General features: G+C 35.4%; 3 protein-coding genes and 1 pseudogene across 14 annotated transcripts in view; 2 read left to right on the top strand and 2 right to left on the bottom strand.

Annotated features, from left to right (window-relative positions):
• Positions 1-23,645, top strand: part of LOC131688679 (protein Fe65 homolog) — a 281,910-nt gene that overhangs the window by 130,181 nt on the left and 128,084 nt on the right. The window lies entirely within an intron of this gene.
• LOC131688688 (histone H2B-like) lies at positions 2,310-2,892 on the bottom strand. Its single transcript, XM_058973139.1, has one exon. It carries the CDS (start codon positions 2,834-2,836, stop codon positions 2,462-2,464), a length of 375 nt encoding a protein of 124 aa, XP_058829122.1. The 5' UTR covers positions 2,837-2,892; the 3' UTR covers positions 2,310-2,461.
• On the top strand, positions 3,100-3,474 carry LOC131687157 (histone H2A-like). Its single transcript, XM_058971211.1, has one exon. The coding sequence runs from the start codon at positions 3,100-3,102 to the stop codon at positions 3,472-3,474; it is 375 nt and encodes a 124-aa protein (XP_058827194.1).
• Positions 4,459-4,920, bottom strand: LOC131688687 (histone H3, embryonic-like; annotated as a pseudogene).

Here is a 23,645-nt window from a genome sequence, read left to right as displayed (position 1 = left end):
TCTAACTACTACATGTTGCACTGTGGCTCAGTCAATGTCTAGTATGGAAATCTATAATTATCAAACTTTCCCACTGAGCATTTTTCTTTAAATTTAACGTAAATTAAATCTTTCTGAAGAAAAACTTGACTAACTGTATTGGAAACGCTAGATGTGAGCCTAATTTTAGACGGTACAGCATTATTTGAAGTACCGTTCGAGAATCGCTAATAAAATAATTATCTTTGGCATTAGATTTAACTAGACACAGTAGCGTAGCCATTGGGGTGGATAGGTGTGTTGAAACCCTTACCAAATCAAAACTAATTGGATAGAAGAAATTTTTTATTGATGCTGCCTACAATAATAACATGTTGCAAGGATAATTGTAAATATAATTTAATTCCTTATATAATGATAGTTTTAAGCAACAAGGAGACTTTTGGAAAACTGTGGGAATGGGATCTTGTAACTGATCCCATAGTCGTCAAATTATGCCATTATCATATAAAATACATACATGAGAAGACTCCACTAGAAAATGATTCCGGCTTTTTGTAACAAATCACAGTCGACAGATTTCTTTTTAAGAGCTTGTAGGGTTAATATGAATAATAACGAAAATAACACTTTCTGAAAGTTGAAGAAAAATGAATAAAAATGGCGTTTTCCGTTTGTCTCTAGAAGGTCAGGAATGATTTTTATGAGCATTTGATGTTAGCTATATTATTTTTGATAATAGAATTGAAGGTTAAGATCACATCATTTCGAAATCGTCAACATTGGAGGTTTAGTAAAAAATCCGAAAAATTTTATAACGTAAAAAAGCACATCTTTTGATAAAAAATACTGGATCTTCATAGAAGGAGTCATGTAGAATTTACTTTTGAAAGAAATTTAGTTGTCTTCAGTAAAGTTTTCGAGAATGCTATTACACACAATTTTCTTGAATACATGAAGGCTTTAGGCTATCTAAATATATTAGGCTTCGTAAAAAATCTATAAAGTATGTTTTTCTGATATTACTGTATACGATAAATCTCTTCTGTTGTTTATGAACAATGAAATTCACATTTGTCGAAGGTCTGAGATTCTGAATCTTAAAATTAAAATCTATTGTGAATTAAATACGTATCTTGAACAAAGTTGTTTAAAATGACATTCTCAACAACTTTTCTAAATACACGTTGTTGAGGCACAGCATCATTTATCGACCATCCCCTCAGCTTATCATCATTCGCCATCATCGATCGATCTGGACAGGCATCTGTCAGTAGAATCTCACTAAGGATGGTGAGAGAAACTTACGGGACGTGAGACTCTACAACATGCATCGTCCGTGTTGCCAGTCGTGCTGAGAATAATTTAGGCTCAAATATGTTTGTAGAGATAGATTTAATGTGTTGAACTAAAAATCACGAGCTAGTCGTAGTCTAGCCATCGCTCTATGCGGTTTGTCTTTAACCCTTTTTGGGTTTAGTGGGAAGTTATCCGCCTTAAGCTCAGTGGAGAGTCACAAGTCTTGGGCTTAGTTGAATGTTTTACCCGTCGCTGGGATTAATGTGAATAAATGAATGGGTCGTCGAAATAAGTGTTTTGATTTCTTGGAGTGATTCCCTAATATTATTGAAACGAGTCGGTCTCTATGCCCTATTAAAACCGAACCTAGAGAACACAATGTAGGGCATGTTAGAACACTTCTTCGAAGTTTTTAAACATTAAAAAATTACGATTTCGGAATTATGTTATTTTGACCGTAAAAAAACTTCGAACATTTATTTTACTTTAAAAGTGTATATTCATTAACTTTTAAAACATATTTTAAAAGAAAGTTATTTATGGAGGTTTGAAAGCTGTTCTATATTGATTCTTCATGTTTGTAGATTATTACATTAAAGTTTTCGAAAAAATCATCGATTTTCATCAAAACCCCCACCAAACCGAGTTTCTGGTTACGCCACTGATCAGACAATTTGAGATAGTTCTCAGGTTGCTTCTAGCTATGTTGGTTGAAGAAATTAAGATAAAAATTTCCGACTTCATCCGTTTTTATACTTTTAACCTTTTTGTCCGTTCCAAAACTTTTCGTTTGGTTGATAAAAACTGATCATTGCTGTAATTTAATTGCAGAAGGTAGTTTACTTAAATAAAGTCAGACCTTGGTTATGGGTCGTGAGAAATGGAAATTGTATTTGATGTGATACTTTCCATAGGAATCAAACAATGGCTTGAATAGCTTTAACCCTCCGGCACTCGCGCCGTTGTATTTTGTGCAACACCTTTCGAAACTCTGGCGAAATCTTCTTCCATCACCAGCAGCTGCTCATTCGCGCGAGTTCCGGAGGGTTAATAATACCTCTTAGTTCTGAGATTTAGTAAATGTTAACTGCTAATTTTGAGGAAAGTTTAATCCAATTCTTTGACAATAATTTGGTGGCCCTGAAAAGGGCCGGGTTTTTATTTTTGCAACGGTCACAGAGCTTTATCTGGAGCTGGTATACTTGGTGACAGCTTTAGTGCCTTCGGAAACGGCGTGTTTGGCCAACTCTCCCGGCAGCAGTAGCCGAACGGCGGTCTGTATCTCGCGGGAAGTGATTGTGGAGCGCTTGTTGTACTGAGCCAAACGAGAGGCTTCGGATGCAATGCGTTCAAAGAGATCGTTGACGAAACTGTTCATGATGTTCATGGCCTTCGAGGAAACTCCGGTGTCCGGATGGACTTGCTTCAACACCTTGTAGATGTAGATAGCGTAACTTTCCTTCCGGCGTTGCTTACGCTTCTTCTTGTCTCCTTTGACAATGGTCTTCTGCATCTTGTCGCCTTTTTTGACAGCTTTGCCACTCACTTTCGGCGCCATTCCGCTGTTGTATTTCGCTTATTGGTGCTTCAAACAAACTGATGGTGATGTAATCGATGCTAATCTATTTATACAAGAATAGAAAGGATTGATAATCCATTCCTTTTATATTTGGACGACCTCATTACGTTGGTAGCTCCTCCCTAGTGATGAATAATGTACGTTGAAACGGGTATATAACGGGGGTCTAGCCAGGCATCTGGCATCAGTCTAACTTTATTTCAGTTGGAAGTTGCTACCATAATCGATCAACCTAACGCATTATGTCTGGTCGCGGTCAAGGAGGCAAAGTCAAGGCAAAAGCAAAGTCGCGCTCAAATCGTGCTGGTCTTCAGTTCCCCGTGGGTCGAATCTACCGTCTGCTGCGAAAGGGAAACTACGCTGAACGGCTTGGAGCAGGAGCACCCGTTTATTTGGCTGCTGTGATGGAATACCTCGCCGCCGAAGTACTGGAATTGGCGGGAAACGCCGCCCGGGATAACAAGAAAACCAGAATCGCTCCGCGTCACGTGCAGTTAGCTATCCGTAACGACGAGGAACTGAACAAGCTACTCTCGGGAGTGTCCATCGCCCAGGGCGGTGTGCTGCCAAATATTCAGGCCGTGCTGCTGCCGAAGAAAACCGAAAACAAGGAATGATCTAATGGCCGACGCTAAACCTAAACAAAACGTCCTTTTCAGGGCGACCATTTTGCTCGTTTAAGAATTTAATTTGAATCATTTCACTCTTATCGTAAGGGAATGTCTTTACAGAAAATGGGAATAACTTTACAGAAAAATCCATTATTTTAGGCGAGAATGGATCGATTTGGACTCGCATTCAAAACTTTCACCTCGCTAAAATCCGTTTTGAAATTTGCTGGCAAAGGTTTTTGTGAAATTTTGTGGATAACGTAGGCTATATTTCCAATTTGGTATACTTATATTTTAGTATTTTTCCCTAATCATTAATTTTTAGTGTTTAATGCATGAAACTGAGCAAATGTTGTGGGTGACAATTTCCATTTTGTGTGTCTCCCGTTTCGTCTAGTTCTGATTTTACAAACAAGTTGTGCATTAAAATAATGCGTTTAAAAAGTGTCACAAAATGAATCTGATGGGACTGACAATATCGGTACATTGCTGCTATCCAAACTAGCATGTTCAGTTCTATGGTTATAACAATATGCCAGGAAATTAAAAATGCCTTGAAACTTTCATGGACCGCACAAATTTTTATCGTTATTCTATAATAATAGCGTATGGTTCCTTTTCGGTTTACATATACCTATACGCCATGTTTTTATATAAGACAATATAAATCAAGATCACTTCGGTTTGTTTAGACAAAAGCAATACGATTTGGTTCTTGTTGTTTTGGTTACTACCTAAACTTCTTACGATCAATCGCTATTGTAATGAGGGGATTTTGATCTAATGATAATGATTGTGAGAGAGATATGAGACATTGTGAAGAACACGATTTTAGATTTTTGTATTGATGATTCTAACAATTATGAACAGATCGTGTTTGGGCAGATCTGCAAAAGGATTTTCCAATCTACAAGCGGAAATTTTGACTTTCAATTCTTATTCAAATATTCGGTGGTCCTGAAAAGCACCGTTTCTATGGAATGCCGTCTATCCGTGATGTGTAACCTGTAAGTTGCCTTATATGCCATGTCAAGTCAGTCAAATGTTAGTTTTAGGCACGTTCTCCGCGAATGCGTCGGGCCAACTGGATGTCTTTAGGTATAATTGTCACACGTTTGGCATGAATGGCGCACAGGTTGGTACCCTCGAATAGACCGACCAGATACGCCTCACTGGCTTCCTGTAGAGCCACAACGGCTGAACTCTGGAATCGTAGAACCGTTTTGAAGTCCTGAGCTAATTCACGAACCAGTCACTGGAATGGCAGCTTGCGGATCAGTAACTCGGTTGATTTTTGGTAACGGCGGATTTTACGGCACCTGGCCTGTAGCGATGAGGTTTCTTAACTCCTCCCGTGGCTGGGGCGCTTTTTCGGGCAGCTTTCGTAGCCAGCTGCTTGCGCGGTGCCTTTCCTCCAGTGGACTTACAGGCAGTCTGCTTGGTACGGGCCATGGTTGTTTGTAGTTTTTCTGTTTTCTTCGGGATGCGGGTAAATTAGAACTGTTGAAATTTGCATGGATCGGTTTCTTTTATACTGGAATAAAGGACGCCTAAATCTTCACTCTCGCGCCTTTTCCAAACACTAACATTTGCTTATCCAAAAACATTTGATAAAAGACAATTGTTACATTGTATTGTAAATTGTAGGACGATGGAATGGAGGAACCTGAAATAGATATTTGTATGTATGGGAATTCGCTATCATACAATATCAAAGCGCTTGATAACGGGTACACATCATTTCAGTATTAAAATATTACTTCGAAGTGAAACTACTCGTCAATCTACTGCTCAGAAATGACTAACCCCGGCAAAGGTTGTTAAGGGCTCGGCGAGGGAGGCGCCATGCGGCATCGTTAGGTTCTTCGTGATAATACCAAGGAAATTACAAAACCATCCGTCTGGCTCGTCGTGGAGGAGTTCAGACTATTTTCGATCTAATCTATGAGGAAATTCGTGGCGTGTTTGGGATGTTTTCGAAAAACATTATAAAACGCTGTGACTTACTTTTAACACGCCAAGCGAAGGACCGTCACAGCTATGGACGCCGTTTACGCACTGTAAGGCCAGGGACGAACTACGCCGTTTAAACTCACTAGTTTACAAGAAAAATGAAGCTTCAAGAAAAAGTATTTTTAGACTAATTTTGGGTCGCTGAACACGAAAACAATATTCATTTTTTGTTCAAAGAAGCGATTTTGTGATTTTTTAAAAAAAAACGTTTTTGAGCACTTTTTGTAGTTTTTAGTCAATATTTCGTGTCAAAATCATTCAATTAATATAGTCAATATGCAGGTTGAAAGGTGCCGAGATGGCCTTTCTAAAAACATATAATATATGTAAAATTTTTAGTGCTGCAAGCGTCCAAAGTTTAAAAACGTGCATTTTTGACCATTTTTAAAAGTTACTCATTTTTAATTGATTTTTTTTCCTGAAGAACAAATCTTTTTTCAGACCTTTTAGGATCTAAGATGACAGATAATATGTTTACGTTAATTTTAAGCCTAATATCACTAACATCGGATGAAAAATGTTGATGCTACGGCACATTTAGCGAAATAGAAATTTTATGATTTTAGCAGTCCCTGCCCGCCGCACCAGGTTTAGAGGGTGTAGCACAGGTCTCATAAACCAGTCATCATATATTCGAGTCCCTATCGGGACTCAGTGGGATTGTAGCACTAGCCACGTTATGTTCTGTGAACTGAGAATCGGCTGCGAAGCCTGTTGAAGCAGAAGGTGAAAATTCCTTTAATTTATTAAATATGTACTCACCACAGACTAAACAAAACTTTTGCAACGAATATTTCCACATTTTAAAAAGAGCATTTAGTTGTACAATGAAATATCCAAAACCATTCAAATGCCGCAGGATGGATGGATGCAAGCTCGAGAAGACAGTAGCCAACACAAACAATAACTATCAAGTATAGAAGATTATTTTAGCCAAAAATATGATTGCGCGAAAAATAAAAAGTTACAGTTTTCACTCATTGCTTCATACCATCTACATTTTTCATCAGATTTTTGTGACCATTGGCTTAAAATTTATGCAAAAAGATTATTTATCTCATTAGATTTAAAAATGTCCGTGATTTATTATAAAAAAATTAACTAGAAATATGCATTTTTTAAAAAAGGTCGAACATTAGACTTTTTTTTTCTTTGGCGATTTTAATCATAATAAATGTACACACAATGTATCTACACATATTACACATTTTCGGAAAGGGCATACCAATACCTTTCGAACTGTTTCGATCGGTTCCTATTCGAACGTGGTATTGACAAATAACTAAAATAGTGCCTAAATTACCTTTTTCGAAGAAATCTTGAAAATGCTTCTTTAAAAAAAGTGGACTTTGTTTTCGTATTCAGCGATCCAAAATCAACTTAGAAACAACTTTTTTTTTAGCTTATCACGATTACCTTAAAATTGCTAAAATCTGTCACATAAGATATTCAGAAAATATGAAAAATCATTTTTCTGTAATAAAAAACAGTGCAAAACCAAAAATGAGGAATCAAAAGAAAAACTTTTTTTTAACTCGAACTTCTTTGAAAGAGAAATTGAGTATTATTTTCGTGATTAGCTACCCAAAATTAATCTAGAAAACACTTTTTCTCGCAACTTCATTTTTCATGTAAACTAGTGTAATCTTATTTAAGACTGTGAAAAACAGAACAATTTTCACTCGGTGCTTAATAACACCACCAGTTTATATCGGATTTTTGTGATCCTAGGCTTAAAATTCACGTGAGAAGTTTGTCTGTCACATAAGATTTCAAAAGATTTTTTTTGCCGAATTATTTTTTTTATGAAAAATCAACTAAAAATGAGTAATTTTACCAAACATTACTTTTTTTGACTTTGGTTGCTCTTAACCCTAAATTATTGATATTTAATCCAACCATGTTATATATTTTTGGAATGGGCACATCAATACCTTTCGAATGGTGAGTCAATTGTGTTAATCGGAAGATTTGTTTCTGAGCTATTGACCAATAACTGCAAAAAGTGCTCAAAAACACGTTTTTTCAAAAAATCTCAAAAACGGTTCTTTGAAAAAGAAAGTGAATATGATTTTCGTGTTCAGCGACCCCCAAAATTGACTTAGAAAACACCTTTTTTCTTAACTTCATGCAATCACCCCAAAATTTGTAAACTAGTGCTATCGATGAAAACATGCCGTTATTCCTTTTTTGCTCATCATACCGAAAGGAAACATAAAAAATGGTTTTTAAACCATGACGGACAATGACAGCCAACTGAAGCTTTTAAATAACATTAGTAGTGCCAATATTAGGCTTTCAAATTTGACATTTGTACGCTGGTGCTATTTAATAGCATTAGTACTGCAGAAAAGAGCTGTCAATCTCTGCACAGTAATAGCACTATATTTCGCCTTTTCTGGCATAATACCAGCATTATATCAGAATTTAGGACTTCACGGCTTTAAAGACAGCTTTATATGTGGATCTAAAGCATATATTACGTCTTAATGCTAATTGGTTACTTGGGTAAAATGGTGGGATCAATACAGGGCACAGTTATCATTTAACTTTATTTTATTTACTGTTTTCATTTCTTGCAATTCATTCATTGTTTCCAACTCATTTTATTTAGTTTTTTTGTTTTAATAATCTGACTAATTTTGTTCAGCCAACTATTCTTCCATCCATATTATTCATTTGACACAAATCAATTTATACTATATATTTATAACTATTTTAATGTCGCTTAACTTTTCTTTTTAATTATTGAATTCATCTTATTCTGTTTATTTTGTTCTTTTTATTTATTTTCCCATATCTATTTATTTTACTCATTGTATTGATTTAATCCACATTTTATTTCATGTTTGATTTATTGTATTTATTAAATTATTTTGTTTCATTTTCTTGCTTATTTTATTCATTTGGTGCATTTCACTCATTTAATTGTTTTTGTTTTAATAATCATTTCCTTCATTTCAATCATTTTGTTCATTTTATTTGTTTTTTAATTTTCTTTAGTTTTATTAATTTTAGTATTTTTTCCAGTTCATACATTTTATTCAGATTCTTAGTTTTATTTATTTAATTGATTCTGTACAGTCATTCCTTTTATCGGTTTCATCAAATTTGTTAGTTGGAATCAATCTATTTTATTCGATTATATTTTATATATTGTCTTATTTTCACTTCGTGAGATGAACTAATTTGATGTGCATATTTATTTGATTTGTATTAATAATTCTCCTCATTTTATGAATTTGATTACTTTTTATCAATTTTGTGCTTTAATAATTTTCAAATTTCATTTGTTTTATTTATTTTATTAAATTCAGTTTATTCGAGATACTATTTGTGCAGAGCTCGAATCTGTGTCCTTCTCTAGTTGGGTGTCTACTTTGCATGAGTTCTGCAAACTAATGTCTCATCTCACTTATCAGTGGATTAAGTCGGTTTTTCATTGAGTCTTTGCTTCCTCCTTATATCTCTTTGCAACTACTTATCTACTCACCCTGATGGATTCCCATCAGTTCCTTTTTCTTTTTTCCTTTCCTTTCGATGTGTCCCCATAAGTTACTTTTTCTTTTGTTCCTTTCCTTTCGGCCGGGTTGGTAGCCGCTGTAGACACAGCCATAGCCTTACAGAATGTAGCAAACCCGCAACGACTGTAAGCACAGTGACAATAGTCTAATAAAAATCTATCCCGGCATTCGAAAGGCAAACAGAGATGAACAGCAGCAATCATCGTTGATTGATGCTAACCGTCGACAGGTTTTCAGTGGTGATCTTGCGTGGTTTAATATTTGTCGGTTGTCACGATAAAGATGGACTTGTCTGTCTATACCAAGACACATGCTAGTGAACTCGGGTGATTCGTAGTTATGTTGCCTAAGCTCGACCCTCATTAGCAGAAGACAAAAGTTAAGCCCGTAAGATATTAAGCCTGGTCTAATGACCCTGCCACCTCTAGTTTTCCGATCTGTTTACTTCACATCCTTGCTCTCACTTGAGTACTATGGCTCTATTTTTATAACTTTCCCTACCCAGTAATCTCTAGCTAACTGAATATCGTTAAAATGTAAAAAAGAAAATGTGACTAACGAAATAAAAAAAGAAAAAAAGCAATAACTAATGTTGGGGAGACTTGACCAAGTGGAAATAAGTTAAGAAGGTTAAATATTTTCTGATATTTACTATGTTGTGATACCTACTGTTAATGTTTATCACGTCACAAAAACCCCACATCAAACATCAGTATATCTTTTAGTACTAGTAAACATAGCTAGCCGTAATATGGTAGATTTCGTGACGTGTGAACATGCAATGTAAGCAGTTCAGTTAATCCTTGAAAGGAAATGCAAAAAAAATTGATATTTATGAAATGCAGCCATTTTTTTCCTGTTACCTAAGGATCTCTACAGTATGCTAAAAACAATTATAGTATATTTTATGTCATTTTTTTTGTTCTGACTATTCAAAATTCTCTTGGTCAAGTCTCCCCAGGCCAAATCATCAAATGGTCATTAAACCCGATCTTGACGTACTTAAAATAAACGGAAAACGCTTTTTTTCAACGAAACGAAATGCGGACTAAGTATATTTGAATTCTTTTATTTTGTAGTAAAGTGTTATTTTTGAAGAATAGCATAAAATGCCAAAAGGTTATCTAACAAAAACTTATATAACTCATACCCCATTAGCCGTTGCTATACACTTTCTTCAGCAAAATTGCGCCCCTACAGTTGGCTCAACTATTTGAATTGTTTCCTATACCTTTAAAATTTTGTAGATACTCAGTTTTGAAGAAAAACAATTTTTTTATTTCGGTTTTAACCTTAAGGTCATTCGCCTCTTCGGGTTAGAAAAATCTATTATGAAGAATTTCTAACCTTATGTTCGGGGTCGGGACTCGAACCCAGGTGCCAACCAAACACCAAAAATTACATTATTTACTATGTTTTAATGGCTCTGCCACTCATATAATTCCAAATTTGTACAAACTAACAAACCAAACTTCTCCATTTGGATCCCCAAAAAAATAAAAAAATGCTGAAAATCTAAAAAAGCTAAGTTCAGGGGTACTTCAACAAGCATGAATTTGAAACTTTACCCAAAATCGTCTCATTTTCAAAAAATCAAAATGCGCCACAAGTAGGAAACGTTTTATCAAATTTACTCCGAAGAAGAAAGTGATCTTGATACTATCCTAACCTTTCATTTCAGAAGTGAGCCGGATGAATTTTTTTTAACATGATGTTATTTTGGGACATCCTACTCCCCATGTTCCCCTACTGCAGAAGATTAAGTCTCATCCATGTTTTCTTTAAATAGAAATCGCGTAAATTTCAAATCATATGTACAGTTAAGTTACAGATTATGTAGCGCAATTGTTACGCTCAAGTAAATGTAAATTTGCTGGTTTTATTCGAATTGTGTGGGTATGATTATGCTCGTAAGGATACCCGCTATCGACACATATGAAAATGTGGTTGTTTTTTTTCTTTTCGATTTAAAGAAATCTGTTCACAACAGCTTGAAACCTTTGCTGATTGTGATGTAGCAAAAACTGCGTGCATGTGTAAATACGAAGAGAAGCTCGGCGATCGCATTGTCACGAAAGACATTCTGGCAGAGTTCTGCTGACAGGCCCACAGAATTTTTTTATGTTTGCCGAAAATTCGGGGAGTATTTCGCCAGGCTCGTTGGATCGAGAGGTGACAACCCGATCAGAAACACATAACAGAAATATTTCAAAACTATATCTCGCATTGTTATTTGTTATAAATTTTTATTATTTTAACTACTAACGAGACTTAATTTATAACATAATATGATACAAAAATTGTGTTCTGTTATAATCTTGTTATTTCATTCTGATCGGGAGGGGGGGTTCTCCTTTCCAAAATGTCTTGCTTTTTTTGCTGGCTTGATATGGTCACCTTATACTTCTTGATTGATTTGTTTTGTTCGCATGAGCTGTCAAACTTGCAGTAAATATTTTAATCCTGAAAATCCCATACAAAGCACTATGGTCGCAAAGCTGTATTTAGGAAGACAAAACTCTTTGCGTCTAAACCGTTGATTTTAGATATATAGTATCTTCGGCAAACTTTCTTAGAACTTTCTTGCCGATTTTTTTATATTAGCTGAATTAGGGTGGTCCTTGTGGTTTGGGTGTTCAAAGTATCAACTTCTTAGATATGTAAAATTCAGCTACATAATGTTCTACAAAGTTATAAATCAATCAACTTGAAGCAACTTTTCTGAAGAAACTATGTGACTATCTCTAATGGTTCATGTGCTATGATTTTTGCAATATTTAAGGTAGGGTGGCTCTTTAAAAATTGGTTTTCTATTAATATCTTTTTATGTGTTAATTTCTTGCTAATACTTTGTTCTAGTGGTTTTTAGAACTTTTGTAAATACACATTTTTGCTGAAGCAATGAAGTTTCTATCTCTTTTGTTTGCATAGTTACAGGCGATTTTTAAAATAAAAATGGTTTTTTTCAAAGCTATATATGTTCCAACACTGCAAATGGATTTTCAATATTTTAATTTCATTTGAAAGATCGGAACTTTTCTAGTTTTTGGTGAAAAAATTGCGAGAGCATTATTTCTGTAAAATAATTAATTAATTTTTGAAAATGGTGTATTTTTCAACAAAAATCGTTCATAACTTTTCAAATAGACGAGATAACAACTTTGTTACTTCAGCAAAAATACTCGCCATACAAAGTTCTAAAAGTGCTGCAAACAAAGTATTCACGATAAAACAATGTATGAAGTGATAAATGAGAAATAGTGGTTTTAAGGGGTCACGTTTTCATCGCTCAATCTCTTATGGTTCAATCAACTGAGAAATAGTCAATGTGTGTGATAATACCAAAAATCACAGAAAATCTATTGACATCTATGTGACACTACATTCTACCGTACAACTACATGTTAGTGTGAATTTACAATAGTGTTAAAAGCGAACTATAGTAAACTCTAAATAAAAGTTATCTATTACGTGGCCAATGAAGCGACCGCCATGCATTATATAGGGGGGAATTATGCTTTATGAGTTATTTTACCAGTTCGCGGTTAGCGATTTTCAGACCTCTTACTTTTATTTGTTTTGAAGTAACAAAAAATTGAGAATCTTTCCTTAACTTACCCACAGCCGTCATTATAGTTTCGAACATTGCATAAATGTTGGAAAAGCATACAATAATTTCCGCTGCTATGAATAACAAACTCGTTTCAAGATTTTATTTTAAGATAACAATACGTGAACTAAATCATTTTCTTTCTAGCACTCGTTTTGAGCACTAGTCCAAACCAAAAAGGATTTACTTAAGTGAGCATAGATGACGTTTGTTGGCCGATTTAGAATTAACGATAGTTTGCAGCTAAAACTACTGTTAATCCACTGTACCATTTAGATGTACGGTAGACTGTTCTTTGAAAAACGTTTACAAATCCAATAGAATTGCCATGACATACGGCATACAAAGCTATTTCTCAGTTGATTGTACCATAAGAGATTGAGCGATGAAAACGTGACCCCTTAAAATCACTATTTCTTATTTGTCACTTCAGACATTGATTTATCGTAAATAGTTTGTTTGCAGCACTTTTAGAACTTTGTATGGCGAATATTTTTGCTGAAGTAACAAAGTTGTTATCTCGTCTATTTGAAAAGTTATGAACGATTTTTGTTGAAAAATACACCATTTTCAAAAATTTATTAATTATTTTACAGAAATAACGCTCTCGCAATTTTTTCACCAAAAACTAGAAAAGTTCCGATCTTTCAAATGAAATTAAAATATTGAAAATCCATTTGCAGTGTTGGAACATATATAGCTTTGAAAAAAACCATTTTTATTTTAAAAATCGCCTGTAACTATGCAAACAAAAGAGATAGAAACTTCATTGCTTCAGCAAAAATGTGTATTTACAAAAGTTCTAAAAACCTCTAGAACAAAGTATTAGCAAGAAATTAACACATAAAAAGATATTAATAGAAAACCAATTTTTAAAGAGCCACCCTACCTTAAATATTGCAAAAATCATAGCACATGAACCATTAGAGATAGTCACATAGTTTCTTCAGAAAAGTTGCTTCAAGTTGATTGATTTATAACTTTGTAGAACATTATGTAGCTGAATTTTACATATCTAAGAAGTTGATACTTTGAACACCCAAACCACAAGGACCACCCTAATTCAGCTAATATAAAAAAATCGGCAAGAAAGTTCTAAGAAAGTTTGCCGAAGATACTATATATCTAAAACCAACGGTTTAGGCGCAAACAGTTTTGTCTTCCTAAATACAGCTTTGGGACCATAGTGCAAAGTGCTAAAGACTCAAATATACCGCCATCTCTAGAAGAAAAAGAATACTACCTAAAATAAGTATAATCTAAATCAAAATTCATTTAATTGATATTTTGAGTGCATCTGGCAGTGATAATAATAGATCACAGTTCCCTCCCAACAAATGTGTATAGCATCTAGAATTTCCTCTCGAAGTATATTTTGACAGTTGACTTTTATGGTCTTATCACGAATCACTCGTATAACTGGTGACGCTCTTACTCGGGTAAGTTCAACAACCGTGAACAAACGTGATGGACAAATATTGTTCCTGGTGTGCTCTATAAAATTGTGAACGTGATCGCTCGAAAACTTGAAGCGCAAGCAGATATTTATTCCATTGCGGTAGATATGGCGATGTTTATTTGCACTCCAATACGCTTTCAAGTGCGAACAAGTGCCGGAACTTTATTGACTTGGAATTCGATGGGGTTTTGTTATCCCCCATGATTCCCATATTGGAATTTTGCACAGTATTGAAGCAACAAAAGCTATTCTATGTAGATAAATGTAGACGAAAAAAACATTACAATATTTTTTTTTTGTTTATTTATGTTTATTTATGTTGCCGATATGTGTTATCTTACAACTTTCCTTCCACTTATAATTCAACGCCACCTCCCAGCAATTTTCGAAAACTACTATATGTTTGATAAAAGTACACAACGTATTTCTATTATTGCGAGCAAATGGTGTTTCATGGCATTGCATTGGTTGCCATTAACGGTATACCTGTTTCAATAAATATGGGCAAAACCACTCTCAGCTACCCTAAGATGCGATTCAGTATGCTTTGCTGGTTGCAATCAACCATTCTACAAATTTTCTGTAACAGAACTTGACATCGTTCTGTTACAGAAAACTTGTAGAATGGTTGTTTGCAACCAGCAAAGCATACTGAATCGCATCTTAGGGTAGCTGAGAGTGGTTTTCCACTCCAGGATTAAAATCCACATTCATGGGTAAAATACCATTAAATCTAGTGTGAAATAGATTTCCTCTGCACATAAACTGCAATGTGAATGCACCTTTTCACTATCGAACGCTTTGATGATAGCTTTCGTGCTTCAGAGTACTGTAGTGCTGTTATGTGTTGGAATAAAAGTTTCTGGTAGCAGCGAACGAATGGTAATACCTGGAAATTAAATCCAAACCGTGTATAAAAAGGCTTTATTCAACCCACCGTACTCTGTACCTAAGTTGTGATCCAGTGTTAAGGACTTTTGAAACATTTTTAATATGCCACATCGAACAATGTTTCGATTTCATCGATGTCGTCATGAACATTTTGCGTTTCTCACATTGAACGGTTATGCAATCACTCTGAAAATCGCCAACCTAATCACATCCCATTTTTTATTGATTGGACCTCCGGTTCCGGAGTTATGGGTTTAAGAGTTCGACCACACAGCAAATCCTTATATAAACTGGTCCCACCATGACATCAAAATGATGCAAACCTATTAAAATAGATGCAAAATTATTTCGATTCGCCAGTCTAGATCAATAATGGCTAACCGAAGTCACTTTGACCGCATTGGCCACTTGTTCTTGATTCCCTATAAGCATGATCTGAAAAAGTAAAGGAAAATTTCAAAATCGACTTTGAATTTCTGATTCCAAATGTCTCTAAAAATTGTTTTGACGAAAATTGACTTTTTTTTTAAATTTTGGCACATTTTTGCCTTTCTCGGCGGTGGTCAGCTATTTTCGTCCGCGTCCCTTATCACCAATTTTTCTAAAGTGATTCATCAGCAGTGCTATCTTTGAAAATGAACCACCTTGGTTATGCAACTAATTTTTTCCGATCTTTTTTATATGCAAATAATTAAGAATCATCATTTCGTTATATTCTGAGTTGTACATATTTTGTCGCATGTAATTTTAAATGTACTTTCATTTGATGGCATTATTGTAAGCGAACACGTATCCGCCGGTTGATGCCAATCGAGCTGACATTTCTTTAGACTGAGCAAACTAATTTATTTGTTTGTTTATTGTTTATTTGACCAACTCGGAAACGAATCCACTGGGTCTTTAATGCGTGTGGGAAATATGCATGGTCTTGTCTGAGTGAATGACTTTCGAATTATGTATGAGGGTGGAGAATTGACAATTCGCAAGATCAATTCAAATCCAATTACCAATTTGAGGCAATCATTTCAGCACGAGGAACAAATGTTTTATGGTCATATTTAATGTTTTACTTTTAGTCCATTAACTCATCAGTAAATTATAATGAGCTAACAATAATCACGTACTATTTGGAAACGGGAGGTGTTTTTTTCGCGCATGATGTTAATATCGTTTAGGGATACAGCATTTATATCTTTTCTGTTTCGCGTCTTCATTGTAATATCGGAACGCTTACTCGAACGAGGTGGAAAGTTTCAAGTTACGGGATCTCAATATGCTTGTGATTATACCAATAAGGACCATTTATAAATTCTGCCACGCTATTAGGAGGAAGAGATATGACTAATTGTAACATAAATGGGAGGGGAGCACGTCATGTGCTTTGACGCAATCGGCCGTCTTACGCACGATTGCGCCATGTATATAGTAAATTCCATAGAACATGAACACTTTTGCTTGTAGCGGCATAAAAGTGCTACTACAAAATGAAGGAAAAACTAAAATAATTTGATTCGTATTAGACCAAGGGGAAAAATAACGTGGTAATATGACAGAGAGTTAGTTAGTATTGGGTAATCTTTGCGTTACATAATTTATGAATGTTCCACCATAACACTTTTAAACTCATTGTTTGCAATCCATTTTACATTGTCGACAACACTCCCGACAGCCGGCTGTCCAGAGTTCAAATTGTTTTCGATGAAACAATCTCGATAAAAGATTAGCCACACACCAAAAAAATCTGAATTTTATCGTTGACGTAATTGCAAACATGACACAATTCAATAAACCGTAATTTACGAAATGACGGAACATTGCCGTGTTCCGTTTAATTTTACATGAAACATATACTTTACATGCGCAATAACATAAAATTACACTTACTACCATTCAGAACAAACGCTGTATGTGGAGTAAAATTACATGATTTACGAAATTAAACGTCATGTAAAATTAAAATCAAACATAAAACTAAGTCATTTTTGATGCTCGTATATGTCAGGGTCAGGAGACGTAAATTTACACTAATTTTTCTAGGTGTGCAGAGTTTAAACGCCTAGAAGATTTACGTACCCTACAGTCAATAAACTATTCAAACATGCACGAAAATATATTCTCAGTCGCATCGCTTGCTTGAAGCGAACCCTGAATAACAATCCACCCACTACCCAATCCGTGGTACTTATGGGAGTGTCACTGAGTCGGGGCCTTCCATTAAGTAAGTACCACATCAACGCTTCCTTTCTCATCCCAAGCTACGGTAAAGATGGTCGTGGCCCGCAATGGTGGCTCTCAGGCGAAATTCTCGCTTGAACTGGATCAATTGTTATTCCCAAACAATGCTCCTCAAGTAGTCTGGCTGGAAATGAGAGTCATCAGTCTGCAATCTACGAAGTATACCGTGCTTACGCAACGCAACGAAACGGAACTTTGACACATTTTTGTCTTTCTCATACAGAAAGGTTCTGAAATCGCTCTGAAAATCGCCAACCTAATTACGGCCAATTTTTTTTTTGAATTATATATGTTTTCTGTAATTGGACAGGGACGTAGCTAGAGGTATGCGGTGAGGGGCTGCTCCCCCCACATTTCACACCATCCTTCTCATCCATTAGGTGGATTAAAACAAGTTTTTTCTTTAGTAGTATCACGCTTGATTAGTTGTCTACTCAGGAAGACAAGTTGTGTCTCCGTTTTTGGAGCTGAGGGATTCCATGAGAAAGCGGCCGACCGCAAAATATGTCTATCATCGATTCGATCGAAGCTTTGTAGTTGTGTTCGGTATATGAATCTCCATAGTTATCTCTGGTAATTGCAATATTTTGATATAAGAGCAATTTTTCAAAAAGGCATACACGTTTATGCGTGCATTACATTAATTTTTTTTTGTTCGATTACTGTATTTTAAACAGCAAAACTGCCTGAGAACGAGTTACAGGGAATGAATTCTGATTTCAGAAAAAATTATGCACTGAAAAAATGTGTCATTATTCACAAAAACAAAAAAAAAACTATGTTAAAAATTGAATTTTTCAAAAGCCTTTTTTAATTTTTTATATTTTGTCAACAAAAGCTTAAAGAGAATAGAAACATTTTGAATGAGATTGTATGATGGTGAACTTAGCAGTAAAAATGTTTTCTAACGATAACTTCATACGTGTTTTTAAATTTCATGCTAATCGACATATAAAACTGTAATTTTATTACAGAATATGATTCTAAGTAACATTTCAAATTAAACTGCATTCAATAAAAATCTTCCAAAATAGTTGTCGAGATATTTGGAATTTTGCTACATCAACAACAAATAATTGAACATAATTCCATTTTCAAAGTTATTCGCGTTACCCCATCATAAAATGTCAACAATCTAATGTTTATTGTTTTAAAGACGTAAAAGAAACCTTTTCAGTATATTAGGATCATGGAGAAGCTTTCAATGAAAAATTTTTCCTAACAATAACTTTTGACATATTTTTATGATTCATACTGTGTCAAGTGTCACATGTTTCATTGGAATTTAAGATGGTCGGTCGCGTTTTTAAAGATTTTCGGATGGATTTTTGTGGACTGCCTCTTTAGCGTCAAGCCGGCGTTAGCTTATTCCTGGAATAAAAATAGTGCCGGATTCTGATGAGAAAATCTCGAAACGCATCTCTTTAAGAGGGGCGTCTGGTGTAGTGGGCAAAAAATCGACTTATTTTTTATCCGCTTAGTTGTTAGTACTGATTCTCTAGAATAGTCTCCCGCTGAACTTCTTTTGTTTAAACAGCCATGCATTCCTCGCACGTATTTGCTGTAACACACGTAGACTTCAATCTAACGGTAACAATGATCGAAAGACTGACAGCGATAAAAATAAAGTGTAAACAATACACTCTAAACTACTGCAAGCTAAATTTTCAAGAGAAAATACCCAATGGGTTAATTTCCACATCGTTTTTTCCGTGATGCAATTTGATGTGGTGCACTCTTTAATAGAGCTGACTTGATTTTTATGAGAACCCACAGCCTGTAGCCTGTCGGTAATCTACAGAAAACTGAATAAAAAAAATATGTGTGACTCTGCGTGACTGAATTGTTTTTCGTACACAATGTACGTATAAGTAAATCTTAACAATACAGTGAAGATCCGTTGTTGCAGTTGTTCGTAAAACAAAGAAACTTTCGGTTTTAGCTCTTTACACTAAACGATCCCCTTTAACAATTTAGCTTTACGTTTTGTGTTTTGAACGAGCTGTCGTGGTTTTACCCAATTTTCTCATTTGGGGGTATTTTACTCATAAAATGGCGGAATTTTTCGTTAAAGTTAGCAATTTTTATTCCAAATGAGTAAAAAGCACAATAAATTGAATAATTTTCACAAAAACTCAACGTAGGGGTTAGATATTTTTTACATACAATGTGCATGTAAAATTTGGAAAGAATCGGTTAAGTAGTTTTTGAATGGCAGTTAACACCGCAAATCGTGTTTTTTCAGAGATGTTCTACAAAAAGCTTCGTCATCACGACGCTCGTCGATAATTTTGCATGAAAAAATCACAGAAATGATGCATTATAACACACAAAAGTTTTGATTAATTCGCTTTATCTGAATTTGTAAAAAAATCGCAAAAGGAAGTAAAAAAAAAATTCTTGCTGAAACCCTTGCCACCCCCTTAAGCGCGTCCTCAAGTTTAGCAAATGGCCTTAAATTTAAAATTTTATGGATATGTACATTGAAACCTTCAAAACAGTAAATTTCTACTGTAAATATTACAATTACAATCAAATTCGAATATTTTAATTTTTTTTTTTAATTTGGACAACAATATCAAAAAATCGACTCAAATTTTCAGTAAAAGGTATGGAGCGTACGTGTTTACTTAAAATTACGTTTATTGAATCGTTCACTTAAACATTACAAGGGTAAAGTAGGTTTTTTTCGAGCACCCAGTTTTTTTTTCAAGAAAGGTTCCAGTTTGTTGGCAGCGCTGGTTCTAAGGTAGAAAACGCAAGTGCAACGTTCTAGGGTTAAAAGTCAGTATATATTTCCACGTACTGATCATGAAGGATGTTCGGCATCAGTTCGATTATTATATCCGAAGTTGGACTTGTACGCAAAGAATCTGTGGAGTCTGTCAAATTAAAATAAGGACAAGTATCTGGATGAGATGAAGCACTTTGCTTTTCTACATACATATATTGCGAACTTTCCACGATAAGACTTCGTATACGCTTTAGGCACAAATCCCCGACTATGTACGGGGAACGTGCCATTTGAGCCAATATATTCTGATTCCTGATTTCTGATTCGTATACGCTTGTCGCAATTCACGGCGACTTCATTATCTGCTCGGATGTGCTTTATTGTCGCCTTAAAAATGATAATGTATTCATTTTTGCCACTATAAAATAGTTCCAACGAAACCCCCATTCATACTCGCTACCCTCCTACTCGGTAGTTCATTAAAACTGTTCACTTCCCTGCTTGGATCCTTGAACCAAAATGAGAACGTTCTCTAAGGTTTCTGTTGAAGGGTCGTTTATCTTGCTTGTTGCAAATCTGCCCCGAGTAAACATGATTGCCTGCTGCTATCATCGCTGCAACAAACAGCCTGGAATAGAGAGATTACAGATTGATTCATACGTTGCTGTGGCTTCTTCAGAAAATGTGGCTACCATAGTGACATCAGCATTCATGCCCCTCATCGTCTCCGTACCCGATGTCCGGAACTGTTCCAATCAATTTGGTTTGCCATTAGCTGGTGTCTATCGTTACATATTGTACAGCGTTCAACGGCCAGAGGTCATATCGATTCGTTTTCTTGGTTCTTCTCGGTATAATGCATTCTTCTAGAACGAAGATGTTGGAGTCTATTCGTTTCGCCAGTATAACGATGGGCTGCACGGTACGATCTGAGCCATTCTCGTATCCTTTCAATTTCGATATCCAACATCCGACCGATAAATGGAATATTTTACCCTAGCGTTGCACATTGCTAGCAGAGCGATGGATCCCCATATTCAGGAGTGATGAAAATGGGTAAAGGAATACACTGCACCATCGTACGGTTGCCTTTTTCTACAGTTCCCATATCCATTCAGGGCTTGGTTGAGGAGGACTTGTCTTTTTGGAAGGGTTGAATTTTTCAACGGGATCAGGAGAAACAACTATGCTATGCACTTTACACAAATTGAGGAGATGTATGGAGTTGGGTATTCAATGGGTTTGTTATTCGGCATCATTACCGATGATTCAAACATTTATTATCTAGGTGTCAAGTTTGTTCCGTTAAACTGAATTATACGTTAGATTGAAACAAACAGATGCTGAGTGCGGTAGTTATGCTCCCGAAATTACGAAGTTTAATACTTACCCTACACTCTTCCCAATATTTTCAGCCTCGTTTCAAACAACCGTTACATTACTGGTTGGGTGGAATAAAACCCTCCCCATCAACATAAGCCTGTATATCGTAGCAGAGTAAGATATCACCGTATCTCGTTTAGAATGCATCGCTTGAATGTTTGGTTCCACTTTGCAGGAAATATGGCAACAACAGCAACAACAACATTCGATTCTAAAAAACCGATGAGACGACGACGGTGGGAAAGTCGAAAAGTCGTTGTAAGTTTTTCTCCGGTTATTGCCAAAATTAAATTGAACTTTGCTCGCGTCCCAGCCCGAGCATTGTGTCCTTTTTCTAGCTTTTAAACGGAAGTTCCGTGTAGAGGTTGGAAAGGTTCCGACCACCAGTTGGTGCCATAACGGGAAACCATTGCGTTGTTGGGGGCGGTGAGAAGAGATTTCATCCACGGATTGGCAATAAAACTTCGGAAGTGGATATGAAGGGTCCTTTGAAAAGAAACTCTATCTTTTAGTTAACGTTCTGCGCTAGAATTGAAAAGATCTTTGTGTGAGCAATGATTGCTTGCTTTCGAGCAAAGTGAGTGTAAACACAGAGGTAGAAACTTTACAGCAATTTAAAAAAGATGCAAATTTGTTCGGCGTAGATATTTTTCATTTGTTCTACCGACCATCTCAAACTTTTATCGGTTTCATAAACGTCTATAATAATATTTGTAATCCGGCTGATCCAAATGATGACGTGTTCGCTCTCTGGGAATACTTACGGATATAAGATATCTATTCCTCATCTATCTTCATTTTAATCCCTGTTCTTATGTTATCATTAGCATTGCCTACTACTTTTTAATGCATAACAGACTTTTCACGAAACAATAATATTGTCAAAAAATATTGACAAGACGTTTCAATACACTAATCCTATTGGATTTTATTGAATCAATATTCTCAAAATGCTCCTACATCATTATTATACATTTTGTTTTTTTTTGTTAATAAATCTGCTCGGGTAAGTTGATCGATTCGAATAAAGATGCTGAATCTCTGGCGAAAAGACTCGCCATCTCTATCGTTTGTATAACATTTAACTGCACCCAAAACTACCTTGCCCTGCAATAAGAAAAACTTAATAGCAAGTCGGTTAATACTAAAATGGTCCCAACAAAAAATTCCCTAAATGGAAATGACAAACACATTCAAGTTCTCTCTGCGTCACACCCGTGTTTTGTCAATTCTTATATACTAAAAATTAACGCGTCGGATTGTCTAGAAGCGTGTAGTATTTCGATTGTCATTGTATTGTGCACCTAGCAAAGCGAATACATGCACAGCTACCGTAATTCGTTATTCCACCGTTTATCCGCAATGCGCAATTGCGTGGTCTGTTACCAAAAAGATAATAGAGTCATCGTATAGTAATAGAAACCTACCCGTCAGAATTTGAATGTATCAGTGTCGAGGTACGATTGAGGAAGGGACTCGATTCGACTTTACGCTTCACTAAAGTACGATTAAGTACCTCATTCCCTTATTTGTAAATGACCTTTTCAAACCTATTCATCTTGAAAAGAAAATGTCAAAGTCTGTTCAATACTCGTTTGTTTAATTCTCGACCCCTCCCCTCACCCTCTCTTCGTAATGTGATAAATGTCAAAGTAAACTCAGATGCCAAATCTCACACCAATTGGACAATTTTTGATACCCAGTTATTTCGATTGAAAATTTTACCATTTAGCACCATGGGAATAAATGAGGAAAAAATCCATAAAATGCTTTTTGAACCAGCTCTCAGACAATTATAATGTATATCATTTTTTAAACGAAACAATCCCAGTAATTGGGATTTTGCGATATTTTGTCCCCGAAATCTTCTAACCTCTAAACTTGCTATCGCTAGTATATGTGGAGATACTCACGTTTTTGGATTGTAAATAGTTCTTTTTACAATGCCGATAACTTTGAACCGAGCCAAAACGGGCAAACCACTCGTGAAACAAATTAAAGTGCAAGAAAAGCAAATTCTGGAAAAATCAAATGCCCCCAAGGCGGCCTTCTATGGAAAAACTCGAGTTGAAGTTTGTTTCATTCCGTCATGATGAAAAAACTGTTTTTTTGGGACCATTCACATATAATGCCCTATATCTCAAAAAGTTTAAAAACTAGAGAGTTGAAGTGTTGGTAATGAGCTTCTCTATTACTTTGCTGATGTAAGTATTTTTATATCTGAATTGTTGAAGAAAATAAATTTCGTAACTCACTTTTAGGGGGATTAGCCATAAATCTGATAAGACGAAAAGAAGGGGAGTCATACAATGGCGATTTGATGAACGA

This window comes from Topomyia yanbarensis, chromosome 3, assembly GCF_030247195.1.
Source record: "Topomyia yanbarensis strain Yona2022 chromosome 3, ASM3024719v1, whole genome shotgun sequence".
NCBI lineage: Eukaryota > Metazoa > Arthropoda > Insecta > Diptera > Culicidae > Topomyia > Topomyia yanbarensis.
This window is presented reverse-complemented; position numbering and strand designations above follow the sequence as displayed.